The sequence below is a fragment of the Nanorana parkeri genome, unplaced genomic scaffold (genome assembly GCF_000935625.1).
Source record: "Nanorana parkeri isolate BGI_ZX_2015 unplaced genomic scaffold, ASM93562v1 scaffold173, whole genome shotgun sequence".
NCBI lineage: Eukaryota > Metazoa > Chordata > Amphibia > Anura > Dicroglossidae > Nanorana > Nanorana parkeri.
Window position 1 is genome coordinate 162,141 of NW_017306441.1, and position 17,734 is coordinate 179,874.

Sequence of the window (17,734 nt, forward strand, 5' to 3'; positions counted from 1 at the left end):
AAATTAAAAATTTTAGCTGGAGTTATGTTTTAAAGTGTACATATAAAGCCTAAACATTTGGTTTAGTTTTGGATAGAGTAGGGTAGGGCTGTAACCCACTAATCGATTAATTGATAATAATGGATAATGAGAATAGTCGTCAACTATTCTCATTATCGATTAGTTGGTTGGATCCCCTAGCTCTCTCTTGTTTACGGTGGTAGGAGGACACAGCAAGGAGTGGGTGGTTGCAATACCCAGCCTGCTATTGGCTATTGCAATTTGAAATGGCCAATAGCAGGCTGGCTATTGCACCAGCCCGCTGGCTATTGCACCAGCCCACTACCTGCTGTATTTACGTTCGGCTGCCGTCTGCGGAATCTTGCCACTGGCAGCTGTCATTCCCTGGCTGAAGCTATTCAAGCGTCATGTGCTTACAATACAATTGGTGAATCTCTCCAGTGGAGGTACACATAGCGGTAAAAACTAGTCTGAAGATTTCCACTTGCCTCTTGTTACTGTGACAACTCAAAAATATAAGACTTCCCATCTCTTTCTGCATCAGAGACGATGGTCACCAGGACCAATAGTGAGGGTGAATATCTCTAGTGGAGGTACAATTAACAGTTAAATTGAGTATTTAACTTGTCCACATACTATCCAAAACCTACAAATTTTTTTTTTATACACTTACTTTAAAGGAAACCTTCAGTAAAAGGATATAGAGGGTGGTATGGGGACTTCAACTTCTATGTATATTTGCCCATGCAAAGCTACAGATCCAATGTATACATATGTATGTTCCAATCAAGATGGGACACAGGAAGCTAAGGCAGGGCTGGACAAATCCCAGGAGCCAGTTAGCCAATGTTCCTTTATAAACTACAGCTGCCACCTAAGTTTTGAGGCCTTCTCTGTGTGTTGTCACCAGAGCTGTCACCTTGAAAAAAAATCATGCTGGCTCCTAGACTGGACAGACTGGCTCCTGGACTGGACAGACAGGCTCCTGAATTCCATACTAATTTGGCCATCCCTGATCTAAGGGATGTGGCCTAAAACAGTGACAATTAGACGCTGCATTTAAGATTCCTCATCAGGTGCTCTTGTGCAAAGTATTGCCAGTAGTATGCTAATATGCTGACTTTGACCTTGTACCCAGTGACAATAAAGTACTCTAGGAACCTCATTGGCTACTGGACATTTCATACATTCCTAGCCAATGGCCTGCAGGTGATGAAGAACCTGGCTTGTAAAATTTGTCAACCAACCAACAGGTCTACAGGTTGTCTATTTTAGTATCTTTAACCGCAATACAGTATAATACAGATCTCACCTATGGTTGAAGATGGGAACAAGGAAGTTTTTGTTTCTTGAATGAATTGGAAGCATTAGGTCTTTTCTTTGTGTCTTTCAGGTCCCTCTTTGGATATGGATCAAGACGACGGTCATTATGGGGTGAGTTTTTTTCATGTTTTCTGTCTATATTCCACAGAATTCTACATTCTCCCATGGTGAATGTGATCCGCAGTAATGCACTCTCTATATAACTGTGTTTTTTCCATTCAGCATTTTGTTTTATCAGTGTTATCGGCAAGATCTGTAGATTTCCTAACTGCTGGTATTTGGAACACATGGCTAACATTGCTAAGATTAGGCGTGCTAAAGCTAACCGACTTATTAATCAGCATGTCTTGGAGAAGAATTCTCTGTCAAGGTGGGCCATCACAGCCAATCATATTTTTTTTCCTTTTATTCTCCCTTTTTGCATAGGAGAATGGATTGGAAGATCTGATTGGTTATTATGGCCATACAAAGAAATATTGAACCATTCCTTCCTCAGACAAGAGGTCCAGTACAAGAGACCAATCTGCAGGATTAGTCATCTGCTGTGATGGTCATATCTGACAGATATTGATTGACCAGGCAGGTACTGAGCAGAAGACAATAGCATTCGCTCCAGACCTGTACATTTCCACAGCTCTGGGATTATAGTATCTTCCATCCTACTTGAACATTATCAGAGCAAATAGATATCAGATAGGAAAGCTCAGGCCTGAGCACTGCATTATGGAAGGAGGCCCATATTCCCCCATACTCGGAAGCTCTGGGTATTTTGTGGAGGCTTCAATGGATGAATGGACTACAAGTGAGTAAGATGGTGGGTTTTTAGGAGACTGGGTTATTTTGTCCTGAATGGGACAAGTAACAATGCCCCTTCATTGATGATCAGTAGGAAGACTGCCCCTCTTACAGTGGTGGTCAGAATACTACCCTTACAGGCAGCTAAAGAGATCATTGGTGTCATGCAGCTGGCTCTGCCTAGTGGTGATTCTGCTTGAAATTTGCAAATGGGAGGTCAACCAGTCACAGCTCAAAGAACCCAAAGCAACCTGTGAAGGAACCTTAGGGTTACACAGAATCCAGGTTGAGAATGGCTGCCCTAAAAGAACACTGTCACCTTGCCCACACAAGGCAACAGGGCACCCGTGACACCCTTACGCTCATCTCGCATTCATCTTCGATACTCTGCAGGTCATCTGCTCCCATGTGACCTTGGCTGGGCCTGGCAGCCAATCATATGACTGGGGAAGTGAGGTCACTGATCCCCCAGTGTCTCCGATACAGCCGAGGTTAATGCCAGCAGCAGAGGAGCACATGTAAGGTGAGTATAAAGGGGTCAGGGGTGCCCTTTGCACAAATACTGTCACTTTTTACCACTTATTGAAAAAGTGGCAATGTCTCTTAAACTGATTTTTAGGCCAGGTTGGATTCACTTTCATTTAATAAATGCTACTGTGGCCCCCTTTTTCATTGGTCATGTAATATCAACTAAACAGGGAGAAGTTCCGAGACCACTCAATTCTCCCTTTCAGAAGAGATTTGACCGAAGACCTAGTAGACTTTTAGCCATGTGACCAGCTCTGAACGGAGCCCGAGAAGAATTTAGGAAAAGTTAGCATTGTAGACCTTCTTTTATTGTGTATTTTTCCATCGCAGCAAGACAGAAGGTCCTGGAGCAGAAAGACATAAAAGAATAGGCGAAAGGACACATGACAGGGCATCAGGACAGAAAGGGTTAGAAAAAGGGGGGTGTACAGGGGGTGGTCTCTTACCTTTGTTTGGCCAATTAGGTGTGTCAGGAGGAGTCTCCCTGGTGGTCCGAGAGGAGGCAGAGGGTCAGCCAACAGTTCAGGGTTGCCACACGGTGAGATCAGTTCCCACCCTCCCTCCATTGTCTCATTTGTTGTTGAGGTCCCGTTATCTGTGGTGCGACTTAGGTCGGGCTGGTCATGACTCCGGTTGGGTGCGTCCGTGGTACGCAGTCCTGGGAGCTTGCAGGTCCCGCAGGAGAGAGGTCAAAAGACTGAGGGTAGGAGCTCTCTGAGGTTTATGTACTATGTTGTCCCTGAGTCAGTGAGTTGCAGCTAGGGGCCAGTTGGTTAAGTGGTATGCAGAGCTCTACGGTAGGAGACCAAGGGTGTCTTCACAGACCTCAGCCACATTGATAGGAATACATTGTATTTAAACTGTAATGGTTGAATGTTTTATATTCAATTTGTTATAAAGTTAATATATTTAAATAAACGGCTGCTACAGCCATTTTATATCCAACTTGGTGTGGTCTATTATTGGGTACGGGTATTTATAATGGGATAGGGCTGTAGTAAGCCATGTTAATAGTATAGCTTATGTCTTACCATGTCATGTGTTCGCATAACTTTATGTGAACATCCGAGTTATGATCCACTTGAATATAAACACTGTTATCATGGCTGAACATAGCTGGTGTATTTTCTGTGAAGGAAAATGTCTTTTTTGTTTTCTACACAGGGTTCCCACTCCATGTCAGGCACCTCCATCATTGGAGCGGAGGATGAAGACTTTGAGAATGATATTGAGCCGGTCAGTATTTGCTAAGCAGTCTCCATTTGCACTTTACTCCTAAATTATAGGGTTTTTTTTTTTGCAGTTTCTTTGTTATAAGACATTTTTAATTTTTATATGCTTGCTCTTTCACATGTTTAGTAGTATATTACATTTTGAGATCTGTAGATTAAAGCAGAACCCTGGGCAAGCATCTAATTACACAGATAAAATGCATTTATGAGGCTTTCTATCTCCCAAAGGATTTGCATTTCCTTGATGGCCCCAACTTTCTCTATGAATAAGCCTATGGGTGAAACATGTGAGAGGAGGTTGTAGCTGGTTTGTGATGCTGGTATTTGCTGTTACATACACTGTTACACTGGATTTGCTGTGAGTTTCAATAAAGTCTGACGTATTGGAATTCTCTGGATAGTGCGGTCTGTTCGTATACTACTACATTCCAAGGTGGAGACGCACCTATTAGACCAGCACCAGGGGAGTCCTGATGGCCTGCAAAGAAATTGGAGCGGTGAGATTTCTTTTGGCCCAACTTTCTCCGTTAGGTCTCATTCTCACTGCTAAGAGCCGACCCGTACAGATCCGTGCGGCGAGCACGGCCGTATCGGGCTGCTCCCGGGAAGGACAGGTTATGCGTGTGATTGTACGCAGCAGCCTGTTCTTCTCTATGGGAGTACGCGGCCGTACGCTCACCCGAGCTGCACATCTGTGCTGGTGTCCGTACTCGTACGCAGACAGGATGGATCCTGTCTGCGCCCGAGCACAGACACCCGCACGGATGTGCGGTTTTAGGTGAGCGTACGGACTGCTTACTGCCATAGAGAAGAACAGGCTGCTGCGTACAATCACACGCAGCACCTGCCCTTCCCGTGAGCAGCCGATACGGCCGTACATGCTGCACGGATCTGTACGGGCCGGCTCTTACTGCAAAGAAATTGGAGCGGTGAGATTTCTTTTGGCCCAACTTTCTCCGTTAGGTCTCATTCTCACTGCTAAGAGCCGACCCGTACAGATCCGTGCGGCGAGCACGGCCGTATCGGGCTGCTCCCGGGAAGGACAGGTTATGCGTGTGATTGTACGCAGCAGCCTGTTCTTCTCTATGGGAGTACGCGGCCGTACGCTCACCCGAGCTGCACATCTGTGCTGGTGTCCGTACTCGTACGCAGACAGGATGGATCCTGTCTGCGCCCGAGCACAGACACCCGCACGGATGTGCGGTTTTAGGTGAGCGTACGGACTGCTTACTGCCATAGAGAAGAACAGGCTGCTGCGTACAATCACACGCAGCACCTGCCCTTCCCGTGAGCAGCCGATACGGCCGTACATGCTGCACGGATCTGTACGGGCCGGCTCTTAGCAGTGTGAATGAGGCCTTACAGTTAGGTAAAACAGGAACCTCCCCACCCTAAACCTGCTGATTGGACAGTGAAAAAGCAGCAGCTGATTGATGAGATCATCGTTGTACTCATTCAGCCCCCTCCTTCTATTAGCTTACTCCTTGTTAACATATTTTCATACAGCATCCTGTGCTCTGCACTCCCATTCATTACTATACAGTTTGAGTACAAGCTCATATTTGCCCAGGTGGGGACAAGCAGATGTGCAATTGCTGGATCGGGGACAGGTGAGTATAAGGCTGGAAGGGTGGGCCTGGGGGACTGCAATAATTAAGTTATGCCATTTTTCAAAGAATTGTTTCAGTAGTTGTAATAACCATGCCATCCTCTGTCTTTGCAGCATGTTGATGACCAAAGCAGTTATTTCCAAAGCATTGAACTAGTGAAAACGCACCCTGCTTATATTATGGTGTTCCTGCATCATGTTGTACTACAGTTTGACCCAAGCCCAGTGGTAAGACACTAAGAAGATGGCACATACTTACCTGTACCATGTCTGTCAAAGTGGGGACTGCTTAAAGTGAACCTGTCAATCCAAGAGAGTATACTGCATTGATTAGTACGGTACCTTGTTTTTGCAGTATCCTTGCTAATCTTTAGGCTCTATTTTAAGAGTCAGGGGAACCCCTAATCTGAGGTGTGTTCTATACAGAAAGTAAGTAATGTAATCCGCGCGCACTATAACCTAACCCCTAATTACCTAAAAAGTATTACAAATACACAAGTTACAATTGCACAGGTGTTATACACAGAAGCCTCAGCTTTAGCTCTAATGCAGAGCTAAGGCCTCCCCACTACTTAAAAACACTAATACCAGAACCTTAGTATCTAATAGACTATCCGGAATTCTTGAGTGGCATGGCTGGGGCTTTGCTCAAGAATAGCACTAGGCTCAGTTGATACGTGATGGCAGAAGATGCCAGAGCTTTGATTTCATAGTTGAAATATTGAACATTTTCCTATCAATTGCAATCAAATATGTGACAGGTTCACTTTAGTAGTAGCCTCTATTTTTTTATGGACAGCCCCAGTTTTAATGCCAGAAAGTGTGCACATTTGTAGCATAATATTATAGCTTAATATGATGTGTTAGATTACACAGAAATGTGTATAGCCCCTCACTTCAGACAATTGCCCACCACTCTGGGGCCTTACAGATGTGCTGCAAACGCACCAAACCGACAGCCACATCCTTTAATTCAATCCTTAAACCATTGAACAGTTCTCAATATACATTTATTACACCATAACACAAACCCTTTAACATTACACATAACCCTTTTAAGGGGAAGCTGTCCCCTTCACCCTTCAAAATACCTGCTGCAGGTACATAGAGGTGTATACACTGATCAGCCGGTGGACTGCTTTGGGAAATGTCCTGCTGGGAAATCTTGGGTCCTACCATTGATGTGGATGTTACGTTGACACGTACCACTTACCTAAACATTGTTGCTGACCAAGTACACCCCTTCATGTAAGTGGTATTCCCTGATGGCATTGTCCTCTTTCAGCACGATAATGCAAAAATGGTTTAAGGAACACAACAATGAGTTTAAGGTGTTGACTTTGTCTCCAAATTAATCAGATCTCAATCCAATCAAGTATCTGTGGTATGTGCTGGAAAAACAAGTCCGATCCATGGAGGCCCCACCTCGCAACTTACAGGACTTAAAGGATCCGCTACTGGCAGCTTGGTGCCAGATACAAAAGCATACTTTCAGAGATCTAGTGGAGTCCATGCCTCGAAGGGCCAGAGCTGTTTTGTGGCAAAAGGGAAACATACTCAATATTAACCAAGTGGTTATAATGTAATGGCTGATTGGTGTATACTGTATACCTGCACTAACCTCAAAAAGCCTTTCAATATGGCCCAATAATAGGTGATTCTGACAGGCAAAAGGTCTTTCCGCATAGTGCTGAAGCTAGCCGGTCCCTTCTTGCCTCCTGCATATTACTATTGGCCAGTAAGGCAACCCATCATAGTAGATGGCCATTAGGAGCATGTGGGATGAAGGTGGCTTGCAGCGTCAAGCCACAACACTACCCACGAATCAGAACGGCCCATTATCCATCCATAAGTGGCAGGGTATCTTAAAGCTGTTGCAGGTATTTGCACTTTATACCTACAGTGTTTTTTGCCTCTAATGACTCTCTTTTTAATTTATAATGCCTATATAGTAACCTCATTTTTTTAACACATGTCATGTCTCTTGGGTATTCAGTTTTTTTGTTGTATGAAAAACTGGGAATTCTAGTCGGCTTCCCATAAAGGACAGGAGAGGAACTACACATCAGAGTCTTGTATTTCTTGTCTGTGAATTGCTTGTTTACTTGTCTCTCTTCCTTTCCTGCTGCTCTCAGAGGGTCAGCTCCATTATACAAGGTGTGTCTGACTGCTTCTTAATGTCTGTTGTCTGTCTCTTTATAACCATCACAACAATTGTACTTTTGGTCAACATGTAATATGAGGATAATACCTGTAAAGTGTGACTCCAGCCAAATAATTTATTTTGTATTGATTGGGAAAGCTAAGACACTTCTGTCAGTTCTTTCTTGCTCTTCCTTGTCCTTGCACATCCTATGGAAGTAAGTAAACATCTGCCCATAATAAGGTGAATCCAGTAATGGTACTTACCAGACCCCACCCTAGGCAACCTGAGTCCACACCTCCTAATTAATGAGTTTAGCAATTGTTTACAATATTTCTATTGTGATGGAGTGTGTTTAGAAAGGACTCAGATGTATATAATATGAAAAATATTTATTTAAATTCTTGTTGGTTTAAAAGATTCATGCAGTTCAATAAAATATTATTTACAACTTCTCTTGTGGTGATATCACCACAAGATTCTGCATGAATCTTTTAAACCAACAAGAATTTAAATAAATATTTTTCATATTATATACATCTGAGTCCTTTCTAAACACACTCCATCACAATAGAAATATTGTAAACAATTGCTAAACCCATAATAAGGTGGAAATCCCGTCTCTGCAGTTATCACCAGAACAAATGCCGCCATTGGGGGATTTCACCTCCTATTCTAGTTCTGGTGAAAACAGTAAAATGTTAGGTTTCCCCTTAAATTCTTTACTGGTGACAATGGACCCCCAGGACAGTAAGTGGAGTTAGACCTCTCCATCAGTGACACAAACAGCAAAAAAAACAAACTGCAAGAGGCGTTTAGGATGTGCCCAACAGTATGCACCCTGGTTGGACTTTTGGACTTTGTCATTAAATACAGCATATCCTATGACATTGTGCTTGAATTTTAGTGATGGAGCCATGCTACTAGATTTTTTTTACCAAATCTGGGATGGTATATGGCTGTCATTGGGGATTTGGTGCCTTGTTTATTGGACTATTTAGGCAAATCAGTTTGGATGAGGGAAAGGGGGGGAAGATTTGTGGCTAGCGGGGCTACCTTTTATTCCTTGTATGCTATTTTGTTTTATTTGATTTATATTGTGTTATTTTGGTATCTACCTAGATTGTGACAAAATTAGCACCTAGCTGTCTGTCAGCTGGGCAAATGTACCCTCTCTTAATTTTTGAGTTTAGTTAAGGCAAATGTGTAGAGGAGAAGGGGGGGGGGATGGTAGGTTTGGAGCCAAGGTATTTAAAACCTGGGGTTCTTAGCCTTCCCAAATTGATCCACAATGAAAGAAAATTGTTTGGCTTTAAATGTGTGACCCTGTCACTTCTTTTTTTATTTTGAAACCATTTCACAATGACCATCCATGGCAACACACTACATCCTTTCAACCATCACACTACAGGATGTTAAATAATTATATCATTCTGTATATGGCCAGATTTATTTTGGGATGGATGGATGTTAATACCTTTTTGTTATATCTGTATCTTGCCTAACCATCCATGATTCTGAGCTGCCTTTGTGTTTTTCCCTTTGTATCTTGTGGCCTAACATTCCACCAGAGAACGAGTATTTTCAGGCAGGTTTGTTACTCCCCAGTAGGGACAGTGGTCATCCATGTTGATTGTGTCCACGCATGGTAATATTTTCTCAAAACATCACCAGCCATGTTTTATGTCATATAGCATTGTGCCTGCTTTGACCAGCTTTAGCTTGCCCAGGCGAAATATTACATTTTTGGGTGACTGCCAGTGTCAGTGGTAAGATCTCTGCACTTGCGTTCCCAGCTCCGCCCACCTGTTAAAGGGTCTGGCTGTCTACTTAGCTGCGTTATTGAAAACATAGCGGAAGAAGTTCTTGTATAAGTTGGAAATTCTACTTCTAAATAAAATATTGGTTTCTGTTGGACTGACCCTTTAAAATAGGACAGTCACATGCAACAAATTACGTTGACTGTCTGGTTCATGAGGTCAGCTAATTTTGTTAGAACCAAACATATTTGCTAGTTATTTAGTTTAGAGACACAAGCAATACTGCTATTACTATAGAAGCAGAGCCGGATTTCCCACAAGGCCAACCTAGGCCTGGCCTCGGGGCAGCAGGGAGTAGAGGGGCAGAAGGGGATTGGAATTCCTATCTCCCAACGACCGGGACATGCAGTTCCGGGTGTTGGACAGGTAGTTGTTTTCTATATTTAGCCCTGCTTTGGGCAAGCAGGGCTAAATATACAGCGGGGAAGCCACCGCTTGTTTTGTACAAGTGATCTCGGCGATGTCGCTGAGATCACTTGTATGCAGCTTGCATACAGGGGGGTGCATTGAGGAACCTGGCATTGGGGCAGCAGAGAGTAAATCCGGCCCTGTATAGAAGGACTTGTATCTAGAATGGAGGTCTTCTTTAATGCCTCTGGTACTTCAATCTGTTTTGCATCTTTCTTAAATTTATCATATAACTGTCAATAAATGGGTGAGCCCTGTGTATAAAGTCCATAGTCCATCATCTGAATTCTGATTTACAAATGTCATGATGTAGTTCACAAATGCTTTACGTGCTGTGACACCATCTGCAGGTCAATGTTTTAATGCTTGGCTGGGTAACTGACCTGAGATGAGATGTGCTTCTTCCTGCTCGCTTCTTAATACCTGTTCCTTCTGTTCACCTGTAGCTCTGTTACCTCCACGTGGAGATCTTAAGAAGCCTCACAGCCAAAGAGGGAAAAAAGCTTTTCATGGATTTCTACAACACGTTCCTCATGAAAGGAGCAGTGAGTATCAAGCTCTGAAGTGCAACTGAAAGTGGTTCAAATGATATCTAAAGCCAAAACATTTTATTAGGTTTTGGGCTAATGGTTACAGTGACACTGTCTTCGCCCAGAAAAAAAATCTTAATGGTGTGTCAGAGGAGTTATAATAGCCTATCCAATGGCCCATTTGTCATTTCATTTTAAAAACTGTAGACCCCAGACTCCTCTGTATTTAACATTTCTGGGAATGTTAGGTGCCTGTATCCCTCAACGCGTGCTGCGTTTTCATCCTCCATCCCCTAAATCACTATTGTGAAGTAGAGGTCAGAGGATTGGGGAAGCAGAGATTGCACAATTGCTACAGGCTGTAGCAATTGCATGGAGCAAAGATAGGAGACATGGGCAACTGGAGAGGTAAGTATATCTATTCCATTGCACGTACATGATTTTTTTTTTGGGGGGGTGCAACATTGTTGATTTAAAACCCCTTTCCGTTTCCTTTTTTGTTTTTGGTGTCTGTATCCTATTGGATTGATTTCCCTTCAATTATTCTGCAGCCAAAACAGGACGTTAGAGGAAGTCCTTAGAGGAAGTCTCTCTAAACTGAGGGGAGATCCCCTCTTTATCAGTTATCATCAGAACAGTTGTTCCAAATGGAAGATCTACCCTCTATTACTATTCTCATGACAGCTGTGCTATTTTGGATTTCCCATAATTTTCTGTCCCCCTAACATTGGTCAGTGGGACAATTAGAGAAAGTTGATCTTCCCAAAGGCCATATTACCTGAGTGCTGGATTACCCATCATCTAGTGTTTTGTGTGCACTTTTTCATTATCTTGTCCACCGTGGCCGAGAAGTGAAAGTGCAGTCATTACAGCTCTAGCTATACATAACGATAGAGTTGTATGTGCTGGTCCCACAGTGGAAACATCATTGGCAGGTAATCGAAATACAATCTGATTCGCAGCATAGGAACCAGCATGGATAAAAGTATAGGCCGTGCAACCGCATTTCTTATACTCAACAAACTTGCTTGAAGTTCACCACTTCTTCCACCAGACTCCACTCCTTTTTCGATGCATTTCACCCTCCTTTGGCTATGCCCTGAAGGAGGTTGAAACGCATCGAGAGAGGAGCAAGAAATATTATGAACTTTGAGCCCTAAAGCTCTCTGAATATTGGAAATCTGGTTGTGTGGCCTACTTACGCTTCGCTCCAAGGAAGAGATGGACCATGTTTGGGATTCAGCACCCTGGGGCTGGAGGACGCAGCCGAGAGCTGTCTGGAGCAGGATCGTTTTTACAGTAATGAATAAGACCTGTGCTGGCATTTGCTGCATGTGCATACTGGCACTTGCATTTTATACCACACAACTGGTCAAAGAATGGAGAACAAAGCAGTTTGGTGGTTGTTGTGAGCTAGTGGGCATCCTTGATGGTTCTGCTGGCCAGCTTGGTGCCCTTTTTCCTGCAAGTCTCATAGAACGTCTGAGAGCAAACAGCCACAGGGTAAAGCTCTTACAGCATTGTTGATGAGTGACTCAACATTCCTGAATGTCTGCAGCTCTCAGCTGAACAGGAATTGCTATGAGCTCTTGTAATGACATTGAATATTTCTGTCTTTTTTTTCCCCCACTTAGGTTTTGCGTGTCCAAATTCCAAGCAACATCTCCTTTGAACTGGGTGAGTTCTGTTGCTCTATACTTGCAACTTTCAGTTCAGTGGTTCAGTAATATCCATTGGAGAAAACAATACTGAACCTGTACTTTATAAATGTATATGGAAATTCTGAGGCCTCTCTTAATGACAGCCAATGACACAAAGTGCTGAAACTCCCGGCAACCTGCGAGCTCCTTGCTTTGATCAGTCAGTGGGACGCTAGATCAGTAACAGTGCTTGTTATTGAACACAGTTGTGCTTTTCCTTTGATGTTGTAAGAGGTGTGCACCTTTTATTAGGAAAATACAATTTAGTTCCAGTGTTAGAGGTTACTTCAAAGACTTGTAAGAATTCAATCTATCCTTCAATGTGAATGCAACTGGTTTCTTTTCTATAGGGCCATGGCATCGCTGAGAATGCAGTCTATCAATTTATTAGAGATTAGTGACATCATTACTATGCAGTGTATCAATTCACTAGAGATCAGTGACATCACTCACTATGGGGCCTATCTATCCAAGAGCAATAACATTACTTCCTATGTAGCCCATTCATTCCCTAGAGATCAGTGACATTACCCAGTATACAGCTTATCTATTCACTAGATATGAGTGACATCATAACTATATTGCCTATCCGTTTACTAGACACCGATTACATGACTTAAAGGAGATCTATGGGGTTAGGGCTTTTCCCCATAGTTCTCCTAAGGGTAACGGGAGGACACAAACTAGCTTCCTCCCGTCACCCAAAGCTCAGTATATAGGGAGCTACAGCTCGCGGTATACTAAGACGCCGCAGCCGGAACGGATCCCGACAATTATGTCTGGATCCACCCAGCTGCGTGAGTGACAACTGGCTCTGCCTATCTAGAGGCAGAGCCAGCTGTACGCCCCCCCGTCCATTCCACCAGTCAGCACTGAAGGATCAGACAGGGGAGGGGTGAATCCAGTCCCTCCCCTGTCACGGCTCTCTGCCCGCACAGGATCGAGAAGTGAGCGAGCGCCGGTATGTGTTTGCTCACTTCCCGATCTATTGAGCCGACCTGTGACAGTTTCATTGCCACAGGTCGGCTCAGATTATGAGGCTGAGTGAAAATCACTCACCTCATAGTTCTCGTTTTAATATGCAGCCTGTCCATTCCCTAGAGATCAGTGACCTCACTCAGTATGCAGCCTGTCCATTCACTAGAGATTCGTGACATCATTACTATGCAGCCTACCCATTCACTAGAGATTAGTGACATATCTCAGTATGCAGAGACGTTATATTGTATACACAGAAGGTGTACAGTATCCAACGCACACATTGCAGGCTTGCTGTTCATGCAGGGTGCTGTAGTGAATTGATAGATGGTGCCACCATACAATCATAGGAAAATGGGGATCTTCACCAGGACACCTTAGTATAGTGATCATCTTTTCCGTGATTCACATAAAGCAACAGGCCTTACAAGGCACTTTTACTTTTAAAAAGGTATCTTCCAGAGTCCCAAAACAACAGGTTTTAATGCCTGTTGCTTTATGTGAACAAAGCTTATGACTATATCAAGGTGTGCTGGTAAACATTCTTATATTCCCTCAGTATGCAGACTATCTGTTCATTACAGACTGGTGACATCCCTCAGTATGCAGTCTATCCATTCTCTAGAGATCATTGGCATAGCTTACTATGCAGCCTATTTATTCACTAGAGATCAGTGAGACCACTGAGAATGCAGCTTAACCATTCACTAGAGACCAGTGACATTCCTCGATGTTCAGCCTGTCCATTCACTAAAGACCAGTGAACATCCCTTGGTATACTGCAGGTCCATTTATTAGAGACCAGAGACATTCCTCAGAATACAGCCTATCCATTCACTAGAGACCAGTGACATTACTTGGTATACAGCCTGTCCTGGAGCCCATCCACTGATTAAATACCAATGATATCAGTCAGTGTGGAGCCTATCCACTCAATGGATAGGCTCCATACTGACTGATATCATTGGTATTTAATCAGTGGATAGCCTCCAGGCTGACTGGTGTCACTGGTCTCCACTCAATGGATAGGCTCCAAACTCACTGAGGTCACTGGTCTCTATTCAATGGATAGGCTGCATTCACAGTGATGTCCCTGGTCTTTAGTCAATGAATAGGCTGCATTTTCAGTGGTGTCACTAGGCTTGAAACTGACTGATATCACTGGTGTCTAGTTAATGGATAGGCTCCAAACAACTGATACCAGTGATATTAGTCAGTTTCAAGCCTATTGAGTAGAGACCAGGGACATCACTGGGAATGGAGCCTATCCATTCACTAGAGACCAAGGACATCACTGCCTATCCATTAACTAGACACCGATGACATCATTGTGTTTGCAGCCCTTCCTTTGGCTACAGACCAGTAACTTCACTAAAAGTCTATCCACTCACTGCAGACTAGTTTTGTCACTTACAATTTACTTTGCCACCACCTCAGACCCGTAAAAGCACATTTTAACTCATTGCAGTCCTTTGGAAACTTTATTTTTTCTTTAGGGTAGCGCTACCCCTCAAGATTTTGCTATTGAGTGTTTTCTTATTGTAAACAATTCGGGGTAATTTAGTATTCGGAAGTTCCCTGCTACTCATATTTCCTCCTGTTATGTCACTTTGGTCTCTTCCGCTTTGATCTTTTGTGCCATTTGTAACCAGTTCAGCCGAAAGTCAGCCCTTTCAACTCTTAATGTGCCTGCAGCAGAAGCTGCTGTGTTCCTGCGGTGAGAACCGACTGTGTGTAGTGTTCATGTTGCTGCACAAAGGCAAATCATTTCCTGCAGAGATGTCATGAAGCTGATAAAGTGAGCGCATGATTTTCCTGTCCCCCTCCCGCCTGCAAAATGTTCTCTGCTGCTCTAGGGCCCCCTTGTGGACGCTGAGGGAACTGCACACCGACAATCAGCATTCAGTAGATAAAGTTACATTGGAGTTAACATTGTAAATGTAATAATTAGTTTAATCAAAATTAGTTAACAATAAGTATAATAATTAATCCAAAGTAACTTATTTTTTGTTCTCAATACCACCCATTAGTGTAAATAATTAGATATGGGGTACAACAGGTGATATATTTGCAAATAGACTCCGGCCATCTGAAACCTTTTTTTTTTTTTTATAGTACAGTAAAATGAACGGCTTCCCCAATGATCTGACCCTCTCTGAAAAAATGTTCAAATAAATCACTTTCTGAATATTTTTTTCTATGCGGTCTCATGTTCCTATTCATTCCTCGTTCTCTGAGGCTGGTGAGTGTGAACTCTCCCCTGTCTGGAAGAACCTTGGAGCTATGGAAGCAGGAGGGATGATGTCACTGCTGTAACTGCTGTATGGAATACACAGAGTGGCAGTATACCTCCCCACCACGCAAATTACCCGGTACTAGTCACAGTGGTGCTGAGCTGAAGTCCCTCTTCCTGGGATCAAAGCAGTAAGGAATATAAAAACCAGCACGCAGCACTTCCTATGCAATTCTTTTATTAGTATTCCATCTTGCATACAATGTAACTACAGTGGTACCTTGGTTCACGATTCTGGTCGCGAACTGAATTGGTCGCGAACCGCATCAAATTTCCCCATAAGGTTCAATGTAATACATAATACTATACAGTACTGTATGTGCTAAAAAGCACACAACAAAAGCTTCATAGCAAGTGTGCACAGGTCCGTCTGCGACCGCAATCTTGGCTGGAAGAAGCCAGGACCACGTGTCAGAGCGGGGGAAGATGGCCGCGGTCATGTTCGTCACCCGATTTGGAGTTCGCAGACAGAAGCAAAATTATGCCAAACTCCCTGTTCGCGAACCGAATTGTTTGCGAACAGAAGCGTTTATGAACCGAGGTATTACTGTAACAGCTGTTTCAGCCTACCCTGCCTGAGTCGTAATTGAGGCTGTGAAGGCTGAAATGCGTCAACAGTTGTTACTTTGTATGCAAGATGGAGTACTAATAATAGTATTTTGGAGGTAGCGCCGTCTTTTATATTCCTTACTGCTCAATGGGATTTAGCAGTGTGTGGGCCTTCCACAGGACATGCAGACTAGCCAGAGCTTTGCAGTCACGTGACCACAAGGTAAAACTTTAAAACAAATGTTTTATTAGAAAATGTACTTGGGGAGGATTAGAGCAACAGGGAAGCAACATTTAACAGGTGGGTTATTGTGTCGCAATTGCTCCTTTTTAACTTTCCATAATCCCCTGAGCACCAAAACTCAGACCGAGAGTGCCAGCGCAAGGAGTCAGTTGGGCTCTCTGGCATCTTACAGTGCTGTCATTCTAATATATTTCAGGGACTGAGAGATAGAAGAGGAGGTGTTTAGGCAGATTTGCAGGAGGAGAGGAGTACAGGAGGCACCTCATCTATGTAGCAGTGTTCATTTATAGTATAGGCTAGGGCATACGATACATAAAACCACAAGACCCCCAAAAAACCTTATTTGTCTATAAAACATATAAAATGTATTTACACATGCAAATTAGTTGTAAAGTTATTGTGGTATTGCTGATGCTGCTACATTTGTATTTAGTCCTGGACGTAATACAGGAAATAATCCCAAGAACACACCTTGTAAATATTTGTTTCAAAAATAAATTTTAAGTAATACGTTTTATATATGTAGATATATATATATATATCACACACACACACACATCTATCTATCTATCTATCTATCTATCAGCACCAATTCAGAGATTATTGTAGGCTCTACAGCTGAGTGATGCACACATAGGGTCTAGTATTGTTATTAAGGTATTTGAATGCATTTTTAAGATTTAACTCCTGAGTTTGATGTCATTTATTAAGCTGGGAAGTCTCCGTGTAAGCAAACACACACATTTTTTTTTTTTCATTTTAAACCCTGCACAAGAACATTGTGATTTGGAATTGCATTCAATGATTGTTGCAACACAGGCGCCTTGCTTGAACTTTCCTAGCATACCCTTCTTAGTGTAGTTGCAGGATCAGCTTTGGAATCATGACTTGAAAAATATGTCTTCCTTGTTGCTACAGATCGGACAAGGCCAGACCTCATCCAAGATGACACACTGAAGAAGTACCTCCAGGAAATTCAGGCTTACCAGTTTCCGGAGATTGCCAGACAGCTGGAAGATTTCAGGTAAACTCGATATACTGTGGATTTCACTTGTGAAATGTGGAGTTTGGCTTCCTTTTGTATCTCTCATGCAGCTTTTTATGCATTGTAAAGTGAGCTTACGATTCTTGATGGAAGCTACTAGATTAGTGTTGTACAACCAGCTGGATACATATACTGCACATTTATTAGGCACAGCCATGCGCTTTACAAAAGTGCTTAGCATTCCATTGGCTTTTGGACTCTACTGAATGGAAGATCATTAAAACAAAAGCCATAGAAGAGCCTAGACATATGATCTGTCAAAGTCTGTTTGGTGGGGGTTCAATAAATCATTTGAACCTTTTCCTGGCAGGTGTTTCTAGGCCAGAGACATCATTCCTGCAAAGTATCCTGGACCTGCTTCAATACTTCCTTCATCCTGAATGTGTCTGGTACAGCTCTAGGTGTCTTCTAGAGGGTATATTTTTGAAGCAGGCCATATAGGCTACAATTAAGCCCTAATGTTGGGAGAAACATGCCAAAGTGGGAGAACCCGGCTCTGTGCCTTTATAAAGCACAGCAGAGATCTGAAGCTGGTGG

The 17,734-nt window shown here is 43.1% G+C and overlaps 1 protein-coding gene across 1 annotated transcript in view; it reads left to right on the top strand.

The window, feature by feature from the left end:
• The first annotated feature begins 1,407 nt into the window (after nt 1-1,407).
• ARHGEF1 (Rho guanine nucleotide exchange factor 1) overlaps nt 1,408-17,734 on the top strand; it is a 74,134-nt gene continuing 57,807 nt past the window's right edge. Inside the window, exons 1-6 of the mRNA XM_018554773.1 lie at nt 1,408-1,434; nt 3,811-3,882; nt 5,602-5,715; nt 10,305-10,403; nt 12,023-12,065; nt 17,071-17,176. Of these exons, the coding sequence (XP_018410275.1) occupies nt 1,408-1,434; nt 3,811-3,882; nt 5,602-5,715; nt 10,305-10,403; nt 12,023-12,065; nt 17,071-17,176 (461 nt within the window). The remainder of the gene's footprint in view (nt 1,435-3,810; nt 3,883-5,601; nt 5,716-10,304; nt 10,404-12,022; nt 12,066-17,070; nt 17,177-17,734) is intronic.